Below are 16,078 nucleotides of genomic sequence, written 5' to 3'. Positions count from 1 at the left end.
TGATCCTCACGTCTCAGCTTCATCTCCCACCTGCACGGATCACCAGAGGTCTAGAATCGAGCAGAGTTTAAGCTCCTCAGCAGGGCCTGAAGATCTGTGAAAACTTTTTTCTTATTAGCTGGATGAACAAACCCTGCATGGAGCACAGCAGCAGCGCAGAGGATGCCTGTATCTCCACACAAGGGTAGGACATCACTGAGATTCAGGAGAGAGAGAGAGAGAGAGAGAGAGAGAGATACAAGCTTACATTTTAAGTATTCATTTAGAAATTATTTAATAGATTGAATTAAGACTTTAAATTACATCTTGTTGCAAAGATCCACAGCTGAACAGAGAAAAAATCACAATTGCGGATTCACTTGTAGCCTCACAGTTTTGCAGTATTTATTTATTTATTTTTTGCATTATTAACCAGCAACAGTATTTTATTTATTTATTTTTTTGCATTTTATTTATTCACTGTTTGTTTTTAAGACCGAGGTTAGTTGGACGATGAATGATTTTCACACCCTTTTGACCAATCAAACTTTTTGTTATTCAGCCTCTAAACCAGTTCCTGGTTCAAGACACTCCATATATTTATTTGAAATGATGGTATTTTAAACCTGGATATCCAAAAATGGGCAAATAAGCAAATCTGGGTTACACAAAATTAGGGGGAAATCAAAAATAGACGGATATTACGGGTGCCAATACTTTTGCCAATACAATTCTATGTAGCTACTAACCGAACATGACTATGTAGGCTATGTGCTTATGGTTGTGTGTGGTGTGTTTACGTGTTTGTGTGTGTGTGTGTGTGTGATGCTTGAGCTCATTAATGACTTTGGCAGTAACAGCAGGAGGACAAGGCAGGATTAAACCCAGCTCTTTACTCCAGCTCTGTAGGCAGAGGGTCGTGTGATACACGTGACATACAAAGGACATGCTGGTTTGCCTTACTGATATTTTCAAAGTTTGAAGAATTTGGTTTTAAAGAAAGTTTAAGGCTTTAACGAATCTGGAAAACACAAAATGTTGAATATAGCTGACGTTATCTAATGTTTATTATTGTGAGATTATTGATAAAGCCTCTCCCTCTCTCTCTCTCTCTCTCTCTCTCTCTCTCATCAATCACAGAGACACTAGCCGGTTTGTGTATGTCTGTGTTCGTCTAAGAAAGACAACAGACGGCCGACGGCATTTTCCTTCTCTGGTAGAAAAAATCAGCCTTTGGTGGGCGTTTTTCTGTCTATAGCATACTTTGACATCTAAAAAGGATCATAATTTTATTAATAGCATCTTAGACGAATAAGAAGCCAGTTTAACAAACATGGCTCTAATGCAGTCAGTCAAGGTAAAGATGGTTCAGTTGCTAGCCTGTTTTCCTCATGAAGAGAAATATCATGTTAATTTAGTGCCATTGTGAAACAGACCTAAACAGAATTAGACAGGAAACTCTATAAATACCAGCCGCTAGATTTACCTCCGAAAGCCTGACGTGTGATGATGCTTATGATCACAAGGTGATTATTCATTTTCAGGTGTATATAAATGTATTATATTTATATTTTACAGTAAATGAAATGAAGGAAATAAATAAACCCAATATAGAAGTTGCTATTAGAGAAAGTTGAAGTGAGACTAAGTACAAAGCTCTTAAAAAACCCTAAAGAAGTGTACACTGATCCTAAATAACTACAGTTCTTTTTAAAATGAATTGCAGTAAAATCTATGGAAATGTTTTAACTAGATTTTATTCATTTTATGTGATGATAAAAGTAGGAGGTTCTATTTACACTTGGGTTGCAGTTGGAGTTGGTGGTAGATTGAACATACTGATAACCTTCTTCCTTTCTTCTTCTATTTTTTTTTACATCCTATATGACTAGGCAGTTCTGTAATGATGTCCACATTGAGAGCAGTGTGTACTGAGGTGCAAATGAAGACATCTATTCAAAAATAAAAATGCTGTCTAATTACCTGAAAAATGCTGTGTGTTTTTCAACTTCTAATTTTTCTGGCACTTGTCAAAAGTGGTCAGCACTGTTGACTCACAGCAAGAAGGTCCTGGGTTCTAATCCCGGGTTCGAACAGGCAGGGGCCTTTCTGTGTGGAGTTTACTCCAGTACTCCGGGTTACTCCCACAGTCCAAAAACATGTAGGAATATATCGGGCATTAGGAATAAATCGGGTATAGACGATGGATGGATGGATATTTACATAATTATTGGTTGTAGCATTTCCAAAATCTGATGTGAGCATGTGCAGAAAGATTAAAATACAGTAAAGAAAGTAAGGAAAGTTAAAAATCGAAAATTGTCAAATAGACGGTTCACGGTTCAGTAGTTCAGAGTCAAACTTGAAGAACTTTCAGGGTGATAGCTGGCACCTTTTCTTAACACAGGAAGAAAAACAGGAAAGCCCCATGAGTCTGTGGTTGTTGATTCTGCCGTAATTCTCTCATCTGTCTTCCACTCTAAGGAGGTCTTAATCATGTTTGCTGTAAGTCAGAAAGCCGTTATCGTGTTAAAAGAAGCTTTTTCCATTCGCATGATGAATCTGTTCACATTTCTTCGTGTTCATCATTTTTCTGATTTTCAGCACAGCAGACTGCTGAGCTGGGAGAAATCACAGTCCATCGCAGGGCACCCTGCACTCGCTTTCACACACTAAGAGTGATGCAGCGTAGAAATTGGCTTACCTGGAAGTTTTTGGACAGTGGTGGGAAGAGAACCCAGAGGAAATCCATGTGAAGTTGGGGAGAATCTCTGCACAGGCAGTAACCTGAGCTCATAATGCTGTCTTGTGAACTGGATTTGGATTGGAAAGAAATTTAAAACAAAAAGAGCTGACCTTTTATTTTTTAGCCTGCTAAGGGGAAAGAAGACTTTATGATCACCATGAATACATTACAGCACAGTGGAATTCTTTTCTTCATATATACCAGCTGAGGAAGTTGTGGTCAGAGCACAGGGGCAGCTATGATGCAGCACCCCTGGACCAGAGAGGGTTAAGGGCCTTGCTCAATTACCCAGTAGTAGAGCTTGGTAGTGCTGGGGCTTAAACCATAATCTTCTGATCAACAAGCCACAGCCTTAACCACTTGAGCCACAACTGCCCTAAAATAAAGTGACACAATCAGATCCATAACAAAAGAAATGTCCTGATCAGATGCAGTTCTTTTAGCAAGCTTGACTGAGGTATTGTTAATTAAGTCAGTTAATTGTTAGTTCTTGGCAGTAACACTACATAATGATGAAGGGGGTAAATACTTATGAAAGACTCATTCGGATAATTTGCTTTTTTTTTTGCTTCTTCAGTCTATTTGTGTATTTAGAATTTACATTTATAGCATTTGTCCTGCTCCTTATCCAGAGCAGCTTAAAATTTATCTCATTTTATACAGCTGAGGGTTACAGGCCTTGATCAGGAGCCCAGAAATGGCAGCTTGGTGGACCTGGGATTCAAACTCACAACCATCTGATCAACAGTCCAACGCTTTAACCACTAAACTAACACATACTTTCAGATAAATACACATGTCAGAGTTGATATTTTTCTATTAACCTGTTTTGTTTGGTCAGGAAGACTTAATATTAGACTCTTATCAGACTCTGACTGTTATTAATAGAATTTCTTTGAAACCATGCAGTCAGGCAGTTTTTCTCACTGATTTCCAACTGAACAAAACCAGCAAGTGCACAATTGACTAATTATAAATGTAAGTGTTAAGAAGAAGACAGAAGACAGAAGACTAACTAGCGATATTAATAATTGTTCTTATACATTCTAATAACATTGTCAGTAATGTATTTAATACAAGGAACACCTCACGGTGATAATCATAATCAAAAACGTTTTAGAAATCAGCGCCTACATTTTTTTCATTTGCGAATTGGTTTCCTCTCCACTGTGGTTACCGTTGTACTCATAATTTCCACACCCATGTAAAATGATAACATCAATTCACTGGAATATTCACAGATATATCTTTGGATTTAAAGATTATTCAGTGACAAAAATGCAAATTTCCACTGCAAAAGTGGAAATTTCCACTGCATAAGTGGAAATTTCGTTTTTTATTACTGGATGATGTTTAAGTGTCAGATCTAGAACATTTCTCTAAGATCAGAAAGGTCACAGAAAGGTTAAGGGTGTATATAATACGAGTTCGATGGCTGATTATAAGCAAGTTCATCTTAAAAGTCATAACAAAATGGAAGAAAAAACAAACCCCTGCTCCTGAGTGGTACGAGAGAGAACTTTGTCATCAGAAAACCGTGAGCTCAAATCCCAACAGAGGTCAAGGAAACATACAGAGGTTTGCATGGTCACGGGGTGAGAGGGATGGCATGAGTCTCTTTTCTGTCACAGTGATGTGATACTAGCATGTACGAGAAAAGGGGAAGATGAGTTTTTCATGAAGTGTGTTACACCGCCCAGTGAGGTAGCATGACTAGCAAAACGTTGGTACCATTTGTTTGAAGGTTGAATAGGAATTAGCGAGAGAAAATTAGAGGGAAAAGAACAGAAAATCCTGGTTTGTAATTCTCCCCTCACTATGATCTGATGGAAAATTATGTGGGTCCAAATCTCTGTTAAAGGGACCACTGGTTCATGATCCAGACCCTAGAACCAATTAACTAGTTCACTTATAAATGAAAACTGGTGGCTCCATTTTTCTAACCATGGTCCAGCTCAGCTTTTGTAGCAGATCCTATTTACTGAGTTACATCCATTTATTTATGTGAGCTATATTATATATATTATATTTAGCTAAAGGCGCCTCATCAGACCAGAGACTAGCTACAGGGCTTGAGACATTAGCTAATAAAAGTGGAGACTTTGATAGACTCCCTGGTTGATTATTGAAGTGGGAATGAAAACAGATGTCAGGGAAGTGAAAAGGCGAAGGAACAAACTTCGAAGACAAACCAAAATGAGTGACTATGAGCTATGGGAGGTAAAGCGAGAAACAAGGCATGACATCAACAAAAGCATGACATGCTGATTAGGGGAAACTGGTGTGAGTGCTCATTGAGACTGTGGCATGCAGGGAAATGATGGATAATGTAGTCAAGTGCAGATTTACATTTATTCTCCTTTCCCAACAAATCAATTTAAAGTGATGTATTCATAGCCATGGACTCATCACTAATGGTGTTGACTCATCACTAAAACTGTTACAGTCAAATTAGTTGTTTATTCTGTCTTTGCAAGCATCAGATCTCTCAGTGGAAATGAAGTGTAGAAAAAAACGACTGTAGGAGAGTGTAATCCGTTCAGATACGCTCAAGTCTTAAACGAGTAATCTAAGCGGCGTAATCCTGCCTGCACACAACAGGCACATGAACAGAAAGTGGGACTGCAGACAGATTAACGTATCAGATTCATCGTCTATGACCAGCGAGGGCTCTGATTCTTGAGTTTGATGGATAGACACTGCAGCCAATCACAGGCTGAGCTGAGAATATTTTCCACACTGGGAAAAGTAATGATAGAGTGGATCCGCTGAGGAACTCTGTTTAGTTTAACAGTACAATTCTGGATGTCCTGCATTCACACTACCAGACAGGAAGCAAGTCATAACAGTAATGTAGCTTCGAGTTGTGCAAGACTTCTGTGTTTGTGATCACGCAACCTCTGCATGTAAGTGGGTTTTTTTTAACTCAGCCATCACGTTCTTCTGAAATCCTTCTTCTTTTTCTTTTTCTTTTTTTAAACAGATGTGTGGAGGATGTTAGAACCCAGGACTCGGTCATGTATGAAATCCCACTGCAGAAAAAAAGGGACAAACTGCCTTTTCAGGTAAATATTACAGTATGGAGTACACAAAGGAAAAAAAAATATAATTAAAGACAACAAACATGCAAAGATTTTTATACCTTAACGCAGAAGCAAAGAACATTTAGTTCCAATCACCAGATGACCAAATACTGTTTATTTATTCATTCATCTTCAGGAACTGCTTTATCCTGGGCAAGTTAGTTATAGTGAATCCAAAGTCAGGAACATCTATCTATCTATCTATCTATCTATCTATCTATCTATCTATCTATCTATCTATCTATCTATCTATCTATCTATCTATCTATCTATCTATCTATCTAACTGTCTATCTATCTATCTATCTATCTATCTATCTATCTATCTATCTATCTGTCTGTCTGTCTGTCTGTCTGTCTGTCTGTCTGTCTGTCTATCTATCTATCTATCTATCTATCTATCTATCTATCTATCTATCTATCTATCTATCTGTTAGGATTTTAAAAAGAATAATTTTGCTATCTCTTGCCACCTTCTTACATAACATCAGTTTCTCAATCCCCCCTCTTTGTCACTCTGCTTGTCTGTCTCTCTGTCTCTGTCTCTCTCTCTCTGTCTCTCTCTCTCTCTCTCTCTTTTCTCTGCAGATCTTTCCAGACCCGGTAGAGGTGGTGCTGCATCCAGAGGGAACTCTGGGATGTGTCCCTCAGGGGAAACAGCGTCTGCCCTCCATCGTGGTCGAGCCGACGGACATCAGCGAGGTGGAGAGCGGCGAGTTGCGCTGGCCTCCAGAGCAGGAAGACTCTGAGGATGAAGACCTGTTTTTGGAGCAGTGCATTCCACCAGCTAACATTGCTGACTGGGGGGAGGAGGATGAAGATGAATCCATCATCATCAACCATCAGCCAAGCACCTCGCTGTTGGGTGTGTTTGACATTACATTACAGCACACATATACATTACAGCACAATAATGTCTGTTTATTATCGTAATGATATTAGTAATTAAATCTTTCTCCACATTAGTTAACTTTGGAGGTTAGGTTCAAAGCATAGGGTCAAAGATGATGCAGTGCCCCTGGAGCAGAGATGGTTAGGGGCCTTGTTCAGGGGCCCAGCAGTGGCACTGGGGCTTAAACCCCAACCTCCGGATCAATAACCCAGAGCCTTAACAACTTTACCTGTTAAATAACATTAATTATTGTAATAATAACAATTACATTTGGTAAAGAAAATAAAAAAGAGTAAACTATGTCTGTGGTCAGTCCCGTATTCACACTAAAATCGCAAAAACAAACAAACCAAAAAAGTTTTGCTCTTCTTTTGACTTCTGTTCTTCTTTGCTTCTCTTAACAGAGCTCCAGACAGATGATTTCAGAGATAACACCCCAACTCTTCTTCCTGAGAATGCTCCTGCGCTAAACTGAACATCCACACCACCCTCAGTGCTGCCCCTGATCAAGAGAGTGCATTTGGTCCAATTTAAAGAACTTTTTGTTTAAGAAATTTTTTAAAGCAGGACTCAATCTGCACCCAGGCCATGCAATGAACAGTGCTGACTGGAACGAGGAACTAATGCAAGCCTTCTATGACATCAGTTATCCTGCTCGTGTGTCAGTAAACTGCACATTCTGTGCCAACAGTTTTCATTGTTGTGAGCATCACCGCAACTTGCATTTCCTGTTCCTCTTTCACTGACCTTTTTAATCTGTCATTTCTGATGCAGAAAATCACTTAGTCAATTGTCTTAGTAAATAGGATATAAATAACTTGCTTGCTTTTTCCCAGACAGTAGCAAAGACATGGTAAAATAACTGCCACAAAAGGAACACAAGTTACAGTTGCTTAGTTTACAGTTAAGAGGGAGATCAACCATGCTAATTGTAGCTAGCTAGACACGACTGACTAGCTGTTTCTGTAAATAATTTACAGCCCTAATTAGGAATTTAGCTTCATTAAAAAGTAAAATAAATAATATTTGAACTCAATATAAAGACAAGAACTAGCTAAGTACCTATGTAAGTACATTATATTGGCAAAAGTTTTGGGACGTCCGGCCTTACATGCACATGAATGTAATATGGAGTTGTCCCGCCCTTTGCAGCTATAACTGCTTCAACTCTTCTGGGAAGGCTTTCCACAAGGTTTAGGAGTGTGTTTATGGGAATTTTTGACCATTCCACTAGAAGCACATTCGTGAGGTCAGGCACTGATGTTGGACGAGAAGGTCTGGCTCACAGTCTCCGCTCTAATTCATCCCAAAGGTGTTCTATCAGGTTGAGGTCCGGACTCCATGTCTTTATGGACCTTGCTTTGTGCACTGGTTGGAACAGGAAGGGGTCATCCCCAAACTGTTCCCATAAAGTTGGGAGCATGAAATTGTCCAAAATGTCTTGGTATGAAGCTGAAGCATTAAGAGATCTTTTCACTGGAACTAAGGGGCAGAGATCAACCCCTGAAAAGCAACACCTGAATTCAATGATTTGGAGGGGTGTCCCAATACTTTTGCCAATATAGTGTAGCTAGGCAAAAATGTCTGTGTGTTAATTACCATCAGACCATCAGGTAAATCATGCAGTTTAAGATATATATGATGCTAGTCAACTAATAATTGCTAGTTAATCTGCTAATAGCTTGCAAAATGATTGCTAGCTACAGTACAGTAGCATGATTGAGCTTCCTACAGCTGTTCCTTACACTTGGGTTTCTTTTGCTACTATCAATGGACAAAAAAAAAAGAAAGAAAAAGAAATAAATAAATGATCCAGCCAAAGAATCTGTATAATGTGGCGTTTTTGTTTGAAAAATAATCATCATAGAATTGTTATGAACATTTAATAAAACTAGTATTAAAAAAGTATAAAAAGTGTTAGTAAAACAAAATAGTTTTACTGTGTATATACAGATTTGTATTTTATTTGTCACACAAGCAACTATACACAGGATGACAAATAGTGACCGTCTGTGATAAAAAAAAAAGAGAATTAAAAAAAATAAAAATAAAATAAATAAATAAATAAATAAATAAAAATAAATAAATAAAAATAGTTGCAATAAAAAATAGAAATACAATTATCCATGCAAACAAATGGGAAAAATATTTAGAAAATATAAAAGAATATATTTATGGATATGGATCAGTGGCAGAAGAGTGTGACGACTGAATAAAGTGTACAATTGCATCTAATTAGTGCAATATATGCAATATGTCTAAGGTATTCCGAAAAATCCAGAAGAACCCAGGCTTTCCTTTGCTTATTTGTTCTCCTGGTATGATATTGTGTTTACAAGTTGTTTATGTGCCTAAGGGCTTTATTAAGTGTGTGTGAAAGGGTGCAGCACTTTATTATGTTCTGTGCTCCTCGAAATGATGGTAAACTTGACCTCCACTGTGGCTGAAACTTAGACAGCTGAACTGGTTTTTGAGAAACATTGACCTGTGGTAAAATAGTCACGACGATGAGAAACTGGAACTGAATAGAATCAATCACATGATTTCATCACACTGTTTATGTATTAATTAATAATCAATTAAAACATCATTGCTAACAAAATTCTGGCTTTTAATGTATGACTCTCTTTTCATGATTTGTCCTCATCATGTGACAAACCGCAAAGTACAGTCAGCAAATTTGGGTTGAAACTATGCTATTTTAAAACCACTGGTATGTTGCTCAAGAATTTCAGCTCGTTTAAGCCTCCAGCCACATCTTACACTCGTTCACTCATAACAAACTCAACACATTTTATTTTATTAACACTATACACAGTGTACAGCATTTAAACCCAGATTTCATGATCGACTCCATAATTTACCTTATATCATGCCTTGAATTCTCCATTCTGATTGGTCAGAAGGTTCTGATACTTTTTTATTTTATTTTATTAATCTTCACATTTGCTCTCTTCCTAATATGTTAACGTTTCTATAGTAAGAGCTCGTTAACAGGAACTTAATATAACAGACTCCTAAAATAAGACTGATAATAAATGGATAGCAGCGGAGCTGGAGCTTATTGCAGTGGACAGAGGACATCTGGCAGAGGACATCCTGCACACACACACACACACACACACACACACCTGTAAGTTTTTTTAGTACCTTTAAATTTTTAGTATTTAGTATTTTTGTAGTGTTTATTATCTTATTACCTATGTCTATGTTTGTGGATACTGCTGGAAGTTGTAAATTTCCCACTGGGATGAATAAAGTATCTATCTATCTATCTATCTATCTATCTATCTATCTATCTATCTATCTATCTATCTATCTATCTATCTATCTATCTATCTATCTATCTATCTATCTATCACACACCAGACAATAGAGAAAGATTGAGATGGCTATTAGACAATCAACAGAGATGCCAGTCCTCCTACAACACATGTCTTTGGACTGGTGGAGGAATCTGGAGAACCTGATGGACACCCCTGAAGCACAGGGAGATAATGCATACTCCACACACACACACACACACACACACACACACACTCACACACACACACACACAATAGAGAAAGATTGAGATGCCGATCAGGCTACAACACACGTCTATAGACTGGTGGAGGAAACTAGAGAACCTGGAGGAAACCCCTGAAGCACAGGTAAAACATGCAAACTCCACACACACAGGTACGAGGTAGGAGGCAAACATGCTAACCATTAAGCCATCCTGAGTAGCTGATGAAGGAAAGACTGTTTCTAACTGCAGTACTACAAATAATACTAGGAACTAATTTATTATGGTCCACAACATTAAATGAAACTATAAATGGATAACAATAAAATATCATTGTCGCCCAACTTCAGTGATACAACAGGAGTAAAACTCTAACCCTGTTCACTTTTACTCTTGACACATAAAATAGCCTCAACGGCAAGCCGTAGTTTCCCAGTTTCCAAACAAAACAACACACCAAAATTGATTGCTACAAGTGTGAACTGAGAAATGTGTGCCATGGTGCAAGCATGTTGGGTAAGCAGCCATGAAAAAGTGTTATGGTTACCAGCTAAACATTATCAGCACTGCTAGCTTTATCACACAAGCTCAGGAAGCAGGTTTAGGTCATTTTACAGAGTTCATCCAGTGTTCAAGTCGGTGGTAAAGAAGTTGTCATGACTGCTTTAATACATGATGAATAAATAATACATGAATACATGATGAATCAATTCACCTTTCAGAAACATATTAGGGGTTAAGTGAAGTTTTGTTCTTTGTTTTAAAAAAACACAATTAGACAATTATATACAGTGATCAGGCATAATATTATGACCACCTGCTTAATATTGTTTTGGTCCCACTTTTGCTGCCAAAACAGCCCTGACCCGTCGAGGCATGGACTCCACTAGATCCCTGAAGGTGTGCTGAGGAATCTGGTACCAAGATGTTAGCAGCAGATCCTTTAAGTCGGATCAGTTGCAACTTACAGGACTCAAGGGATATCTACAGGACTTAAAGGATACTTCTGATAGATACTGACCACTGCAGACCGGGAACACCCCACAAGAGCTGCGGTTTTGGAGATGCTCTGATCTAATCATCTAGCCAACACAATTATAAACTTTGCAATACTTTACAATATCCTAATATCCTCTTAAGTCATTATTGATCACTCATCACTTGGAGGACAGGCTGAGGACATGGAGGACATGTTGAAGACATGCTCCACATAGACAGCCTGGAGATACCTGAGATTACTGTGAATAGATCCACTCAAAAACTGTAAAGAAATAACTCTATACTGCATTACATAAGATCAGTTCTGTTTTCATCCGGAATAAGTTCTTTCCTACTTCAATAAAATCGACTTCATATTAAAACTAGAATAAATTCCCTTATTAAGAGATTGCACATTTTGACCATATTTTACAAAGTTATAGAAGGGGAATTATTTAATTGCATTAACCGGTGTCACCAGATGAGGATGAGTTCCTTTTTTTCCCCATTTTGATTCCAGTTTCTTTCAACGTTTCTTCCTCAAATCACTTCAGGGAATTTTTACTCATGGCTGTTGCCTCAGGCTTGCTCATAAATCGGTAATTTAAATAATTTTTATTGTGGATTAATATATTTCTGTAAAGCAGATATATTGTTAAAAAGGCTATATAAATATGATTTAATTGAGATAAATTATTATAATGCAGGCATTATTATTATTATTATTATTATTATTATTATTATTATTATTATTATTATTATTATTATTGGACATTGTTTTATATATATAAGACAGCGGGAGTGAAATATTAATATTAACATGAAATATTATTAAATATTAAATAATGTAAATAATATTAACTATTATTATTATTATTATTATTATTATTATTATTATTATTATTATTTAAAAATTTAATTAAATTATTATTAATTATTATTAATTAAAAAATATTTAATTATTATTATAATAATTTTTTTAAAATATATTAACGATTTCCTACCTAAGCAGAAAACATATTAGGAAGGTATATTTATGATCTGTTACAAATATATCTTTATTTAATTTCTCTCAGAAAAAAACATTTTTTTTTGCACATGTAAATCTGTATGTTTTCCGAGGGGAAATCCCTCTTTTTTATTTTTATTTTTTAGGTTCTTTTTATTTTTTTTTATTTATACAGGTTTATACTTATTATTTAAGTATACTGATTTTTTTTTTTTCAAAAAACAGCACAAAACATTAGACGTTTAGGTGTTTATTTAAAAAGTCTCTGCTTGTATGTGGCTCAAAAAAAGGCGTATGTTCAAAGGCGTAGTTTGGACATAGTCACTTCCTTTCTATCTCAGTATAAACACAGCAGCTGATAGTAGATCACACACACAAGCCTGAACGTGTAAAGCCTCACTGAACACATTATTCAACATTCAGCGCTTCATCTGAAGGTGAGTAACTGAGTGTTAGACATTCATGAAGAGTATTCATGCTGTCAGTATTGCTTTCTACAGACAGTACTTTACATTCAACTAGTTTTTCTTCAATTTTCTTTGCAAATGCATCACTAATGTCTCGATAATGGACAAGAAAATGATCCCAAGAGCCAGAGAGCTGGAAAAGGAAAAGATTGTGCTTGTGTTTTTGTTTGTTTTCTTGCGGTTAGTTTGGTAAATGGTCATTAAGGATTAAGGATGCAGAGAAATAAATGAAAAGGAGAGGCACTTCTTTCTTTCTTTCTTTCTTTCTTTCTTTCTTTATACTTCTCTTATGTCTTATTTGTGCCTGATGCAATACATGATCCAAATATTTATTCTACTCTATTTATGTACCTGAATTAAGTTTTAAAAGTATTTTACAATTAAACTGCACAGTGACTAAAGGTGCAGACGAGGGTTCCACCAAGGGTTCCAGCATGGTGCAAAGCATTTTTAGTTTAGTCCTATTTCATATGAAATTGTTCAGAAAATAAAATAACTGATTGATGCCAAACGTTGTCAATAAGATCAATATAAATAAAAAAAAAAAAAAAGCTCTTTCTGGTCATCATTTGTTCTTGCATTTGTTCTTAATATTGCCTCCTACTCTTTCCCTTCTCCTCACAGCTAAAATGGAGGACTACACTGATGATTATCCAGAAATTGATTTCAGCAACATAACAAACCCATGTGGTGAAGCAAAAAACTGTTCACTGATTGAGGTCAATGGCGTGTCCGTGATCGGGTGGCGTCACTGGTTTGCGCTGATCTGCTATGCAATTGTCTTCTTGTTGGGTGTCCCCGGCAACGGTCTGGTCGTCTGGGTGACGGCATTCAGGATGCCCCGTTCAGTTAATGCTCAATGGTTCCTGAACCTGGCCTTGACTGACCTGCTATGCTGTTTATCCCTGCCCCTGCTGATGGTACCGCTGGCTCAAGATATGCACTGGCCCTTTGGTCCAGTAGCCTGCAAAATACTGCATGGCCTACTGTATCTGTTCATGTACTGCAGCGTGCTGATATTAACCATCATCAGTTTGGACCGATGGCTCCTAGTGACTCGGCCTGCTTGGTGCCAGAACTGGAGGCAGCCACGCTTGGCTCGCTGGGTCTGTCTGGGTACCTGGGTGATGGCGCTAATTGGGACCATTCCCCAGTTCATCCACATGACTGAAAAAGAACATGGGTCGAAGATACTGTGTGTAGGCCATTACACAAACATAGCGCATGCCTGGGCCATGGTTATGGTGCGCTTCCTGTTGGGTTTCCTTCTGCCTTTTGTGATAATCTGTTTAAGCCATTGGGCAGTGTACCAGAGGGCACACAGGAAGAATAGCGACAGGTCAGCACGTACCTTGCGGGTCATCCTAGCCGTAGTGGTCACCTTCTTTCTGTGCTGGATTCCCTTACATGTTATTGACATTGTTATTCTTATGACGAATCAGGCAGTGGGTGACAAAAGGGCAAACCTTCACCTGGCTCAGATTTTAGTTCTCTGCCTGGCTTACTTCAACAGCTGCCTGAACCCACTGCTCTATGTTTGCCTGGGCCGAGGTTTTAGGGAGAGCTTGACCAAGACCCTGAAGAGCGTACTCAACTTCGCAACAGAGGAGCCGACTCGAGGACACAGTATAACAATGAACACCAAGAGCACCACTGACACCGAGGCTATGGAGAGGACTCGGGTCACAATTAAATAGAAGCTTCCAGAAGCTAGATGTAGAACATTGCTCATCTCCACAGACACACACATTTTGTATAGCTTAAACCTCATTTACTTATAATGAATTTTTTCAGCATGCTTGTAATTTCTGATTATTTTGCTGTTTCCTTTGACTCGAGCATCAAAATAGGTGACGTCAAGTCATGAAGAATTGAAAACAAATGTGTCAGTACATTGTATTTATGTATATTTTACTATTATTACTATTATTATTATTATTATTATTATAAGAATAAGAAGAATATATGCATATATATTATATATATATATATATATATATATATATATATATTGCTGTATATATTTTAAATGAGCAATATAGATGTACCGTATGTTACTCAGTGACCAGCACGATGTATTCAGCTACACCACATTTAACCCTAGTCATAAGTACGTCCGAGAGCTTGACCCAGCCCAGCTTCATCTCTCAGACTGGTTTGAACTGGATTTCTTAACATCTCTACTGCATTTAAAAGGAGAAATAATATTTTACAACTTCTGTACAAAATGACCACACAGCGAAGAGGATGTTGAGCAAACTCGGGCTCCTGCTTGGACACACCTTCTCCTCAAAAACATAAACGTTTGAGGTTTTCTAAATTGAAAAGCATCATTTAATGGAACTAAAGCTCCCACAGATTAAATATTTGTTTTTCTTCATAAGTAGGGTATGCAATTTGTTCAATATTAAGTGTTAATAAAAAATACATTACAAAAAAAAAAAAAATATATATATATATATATATATATATATAAATAATCATAATAATCATCATCATTATTATCATTATCAACTATTAACAATTTTGAACCTTAAAATTAGCATGACCTAGTGTGTGTGTGTGTGTGTGTGTGTGTGTCTGAGAGTATTGATCAGAATAGAAAGTAAGATCCTGGGACAATCTGGGCAAATGTAAATGAACTAAAAAAGATAAAATTCATCCATTTTCTATGTTTACTTTATTCCTAATTATGGTCATGGGGATCTGCTGGAGCCTATCCCAGCACACATTGGGCAATAGGCAGGGGTACACCCTGGACAGGTCACCAGTCCATCACAGGGCCACACATATAGACAGACAACCACACACACTCACTTCTATGGGCAATTGAGAATTAACAATCAACCTAATGTACATGTTTTTGGACTGTGGGAGGAAACCGGAGTAAACCCCACACAGAGACGGGGAGAACATGCAAACTCCACACAGAAAGGCCCCCGCCTGTTCAAACCCAGGATTTGAACCCAGGACCTTCTTGCTGTGAGGCAGCAGTGCTAACCTCTAAGCCACTGTGTTGCTCGAAAAAAAAAAGCTGATATATCTTTTTTTGTGCAAGTTGAGCAACTTGTTGTCGTCAACATGTGTGAATATTATACGGATCTGAAACTTGAAGTGTTGCAGGAAATCTATCCTTTTCTGAAATCTTTTTGTCAGCATTTCTATGCATGTGTGTTCCTCAAAGGCATATTTCTTTTGTATGAATATTTTTTTTATCATTAAAACTAAGACTTTTTGTGATTAAAAAAAAAAGATTCATGTTTTTATTATTATTTGTGTTTTGATACAGTCTGCCAATGAATAATAATAATAATAATAATAATAATAATAATAATAATGATAAAATAATATAATAAATAAAAAAATAATGAATAATAAAATTTGTAAAATTTTAAACTGGAAAATAGGTAATAATAA

The 16,078-nt window shown here is 37.1% G+C and overlaps 2 protein-coding genes across 2 annotated transcripts; both read left to right on the top strand.

Moving 5' to 3' along the window:
* lbhl (LBH regulator of WNT signaling pathway, like) lies at positions 1 to 8,556 on the top strand. The gene is made up of 4 exons (XM_058387209.1): positions 1 to 184; positions 5,709 to 5,790; positions 6,396 to 6,672; positions 7,104 to 8,556. Exons 1-4 carry the CDS (start codon positions 123 to 125, stop codon positions 7,172 to 7,174), a joined length of 492 nt encoding a protein of 163 aa, XP_058243192.1. The 5' UTR covers positions 1 to 122; the 3' UTR covers positions 7,175 to 8,556.
* A 3,921-nt stretch (positions 8,557 to 12,477) lies between these two features.
* Positions 12,478 to 15,108, top strand: c5ar1 (complement C5a receptor 1). The gene is made up of 2 exons (XM_058388414.1): positions 12,478 to 12,631; positions 13,286 to 15,108. The coding sequence occupies exon 2, from the start codon at positions 13,291 to 13,293 to the stop codon at positions 14,356 to 14,358; it is 1,068 nt and encodes a 355-aa protein (XP_058244397.1). The 5' UTR covers positions 12,478 to 12,631; positions 13,286 to 13,290; the 3' UTR covers positions 14,359 to 15,108.
* The last annotated feature ends 970 nt before the right edge of the window (positions 15,109 to 16,078 follow it).

The sequence above is a fragment of the Hemibagrus wyckioides genome, linkage group LG04, assembly GCF_019097595.1.
Source record: "Hemibagrus wyckioides isolate EC202008001 linkage group LG04, SWU_Hwy_1.0, whole genome shotgun sequence".
Lineage (NCBI taxonomy): Eukaryota > Metazoa > Chordata > Actinopteri > Siluriformes > Bagridae > Hemibagrus > Hemibagrus wyckioides.
This window is presented reverse-complemented; position numbering and strand designations above follow the sequence as displayed.

Bases quoted from the DNA above. Each gene is read 5' to 3' on its own strand.
- lbhl (XM_058387209.1), top strand. From the start codon at position 123: ATGAACAAACCCTGCATGGAGCACAGCAGCAGCGCAGAGGATGCCTGT. The intron at 5,791-6,395 runs GTAAATATTACA...TTTTCTCTGCAG, and splicing joins GGGACAAACTGCCTTTTCAG to ATCTTTCCAGACCCGGTAGA. The intron at 6,673-7,103 runs GTGTGTTTGACA...TTCTCTTAACAG, and splicing joins GCCAAGCACCTCGCTGTTGG to AGCTCCAGACAGATGATTTC.
- c5ar1 (XM_058388414.1), top strand. From the start codon at position 13,291: ATGGAGGACTACACTGATGATTATCCAGAAATTGATTTCAGCAACATA.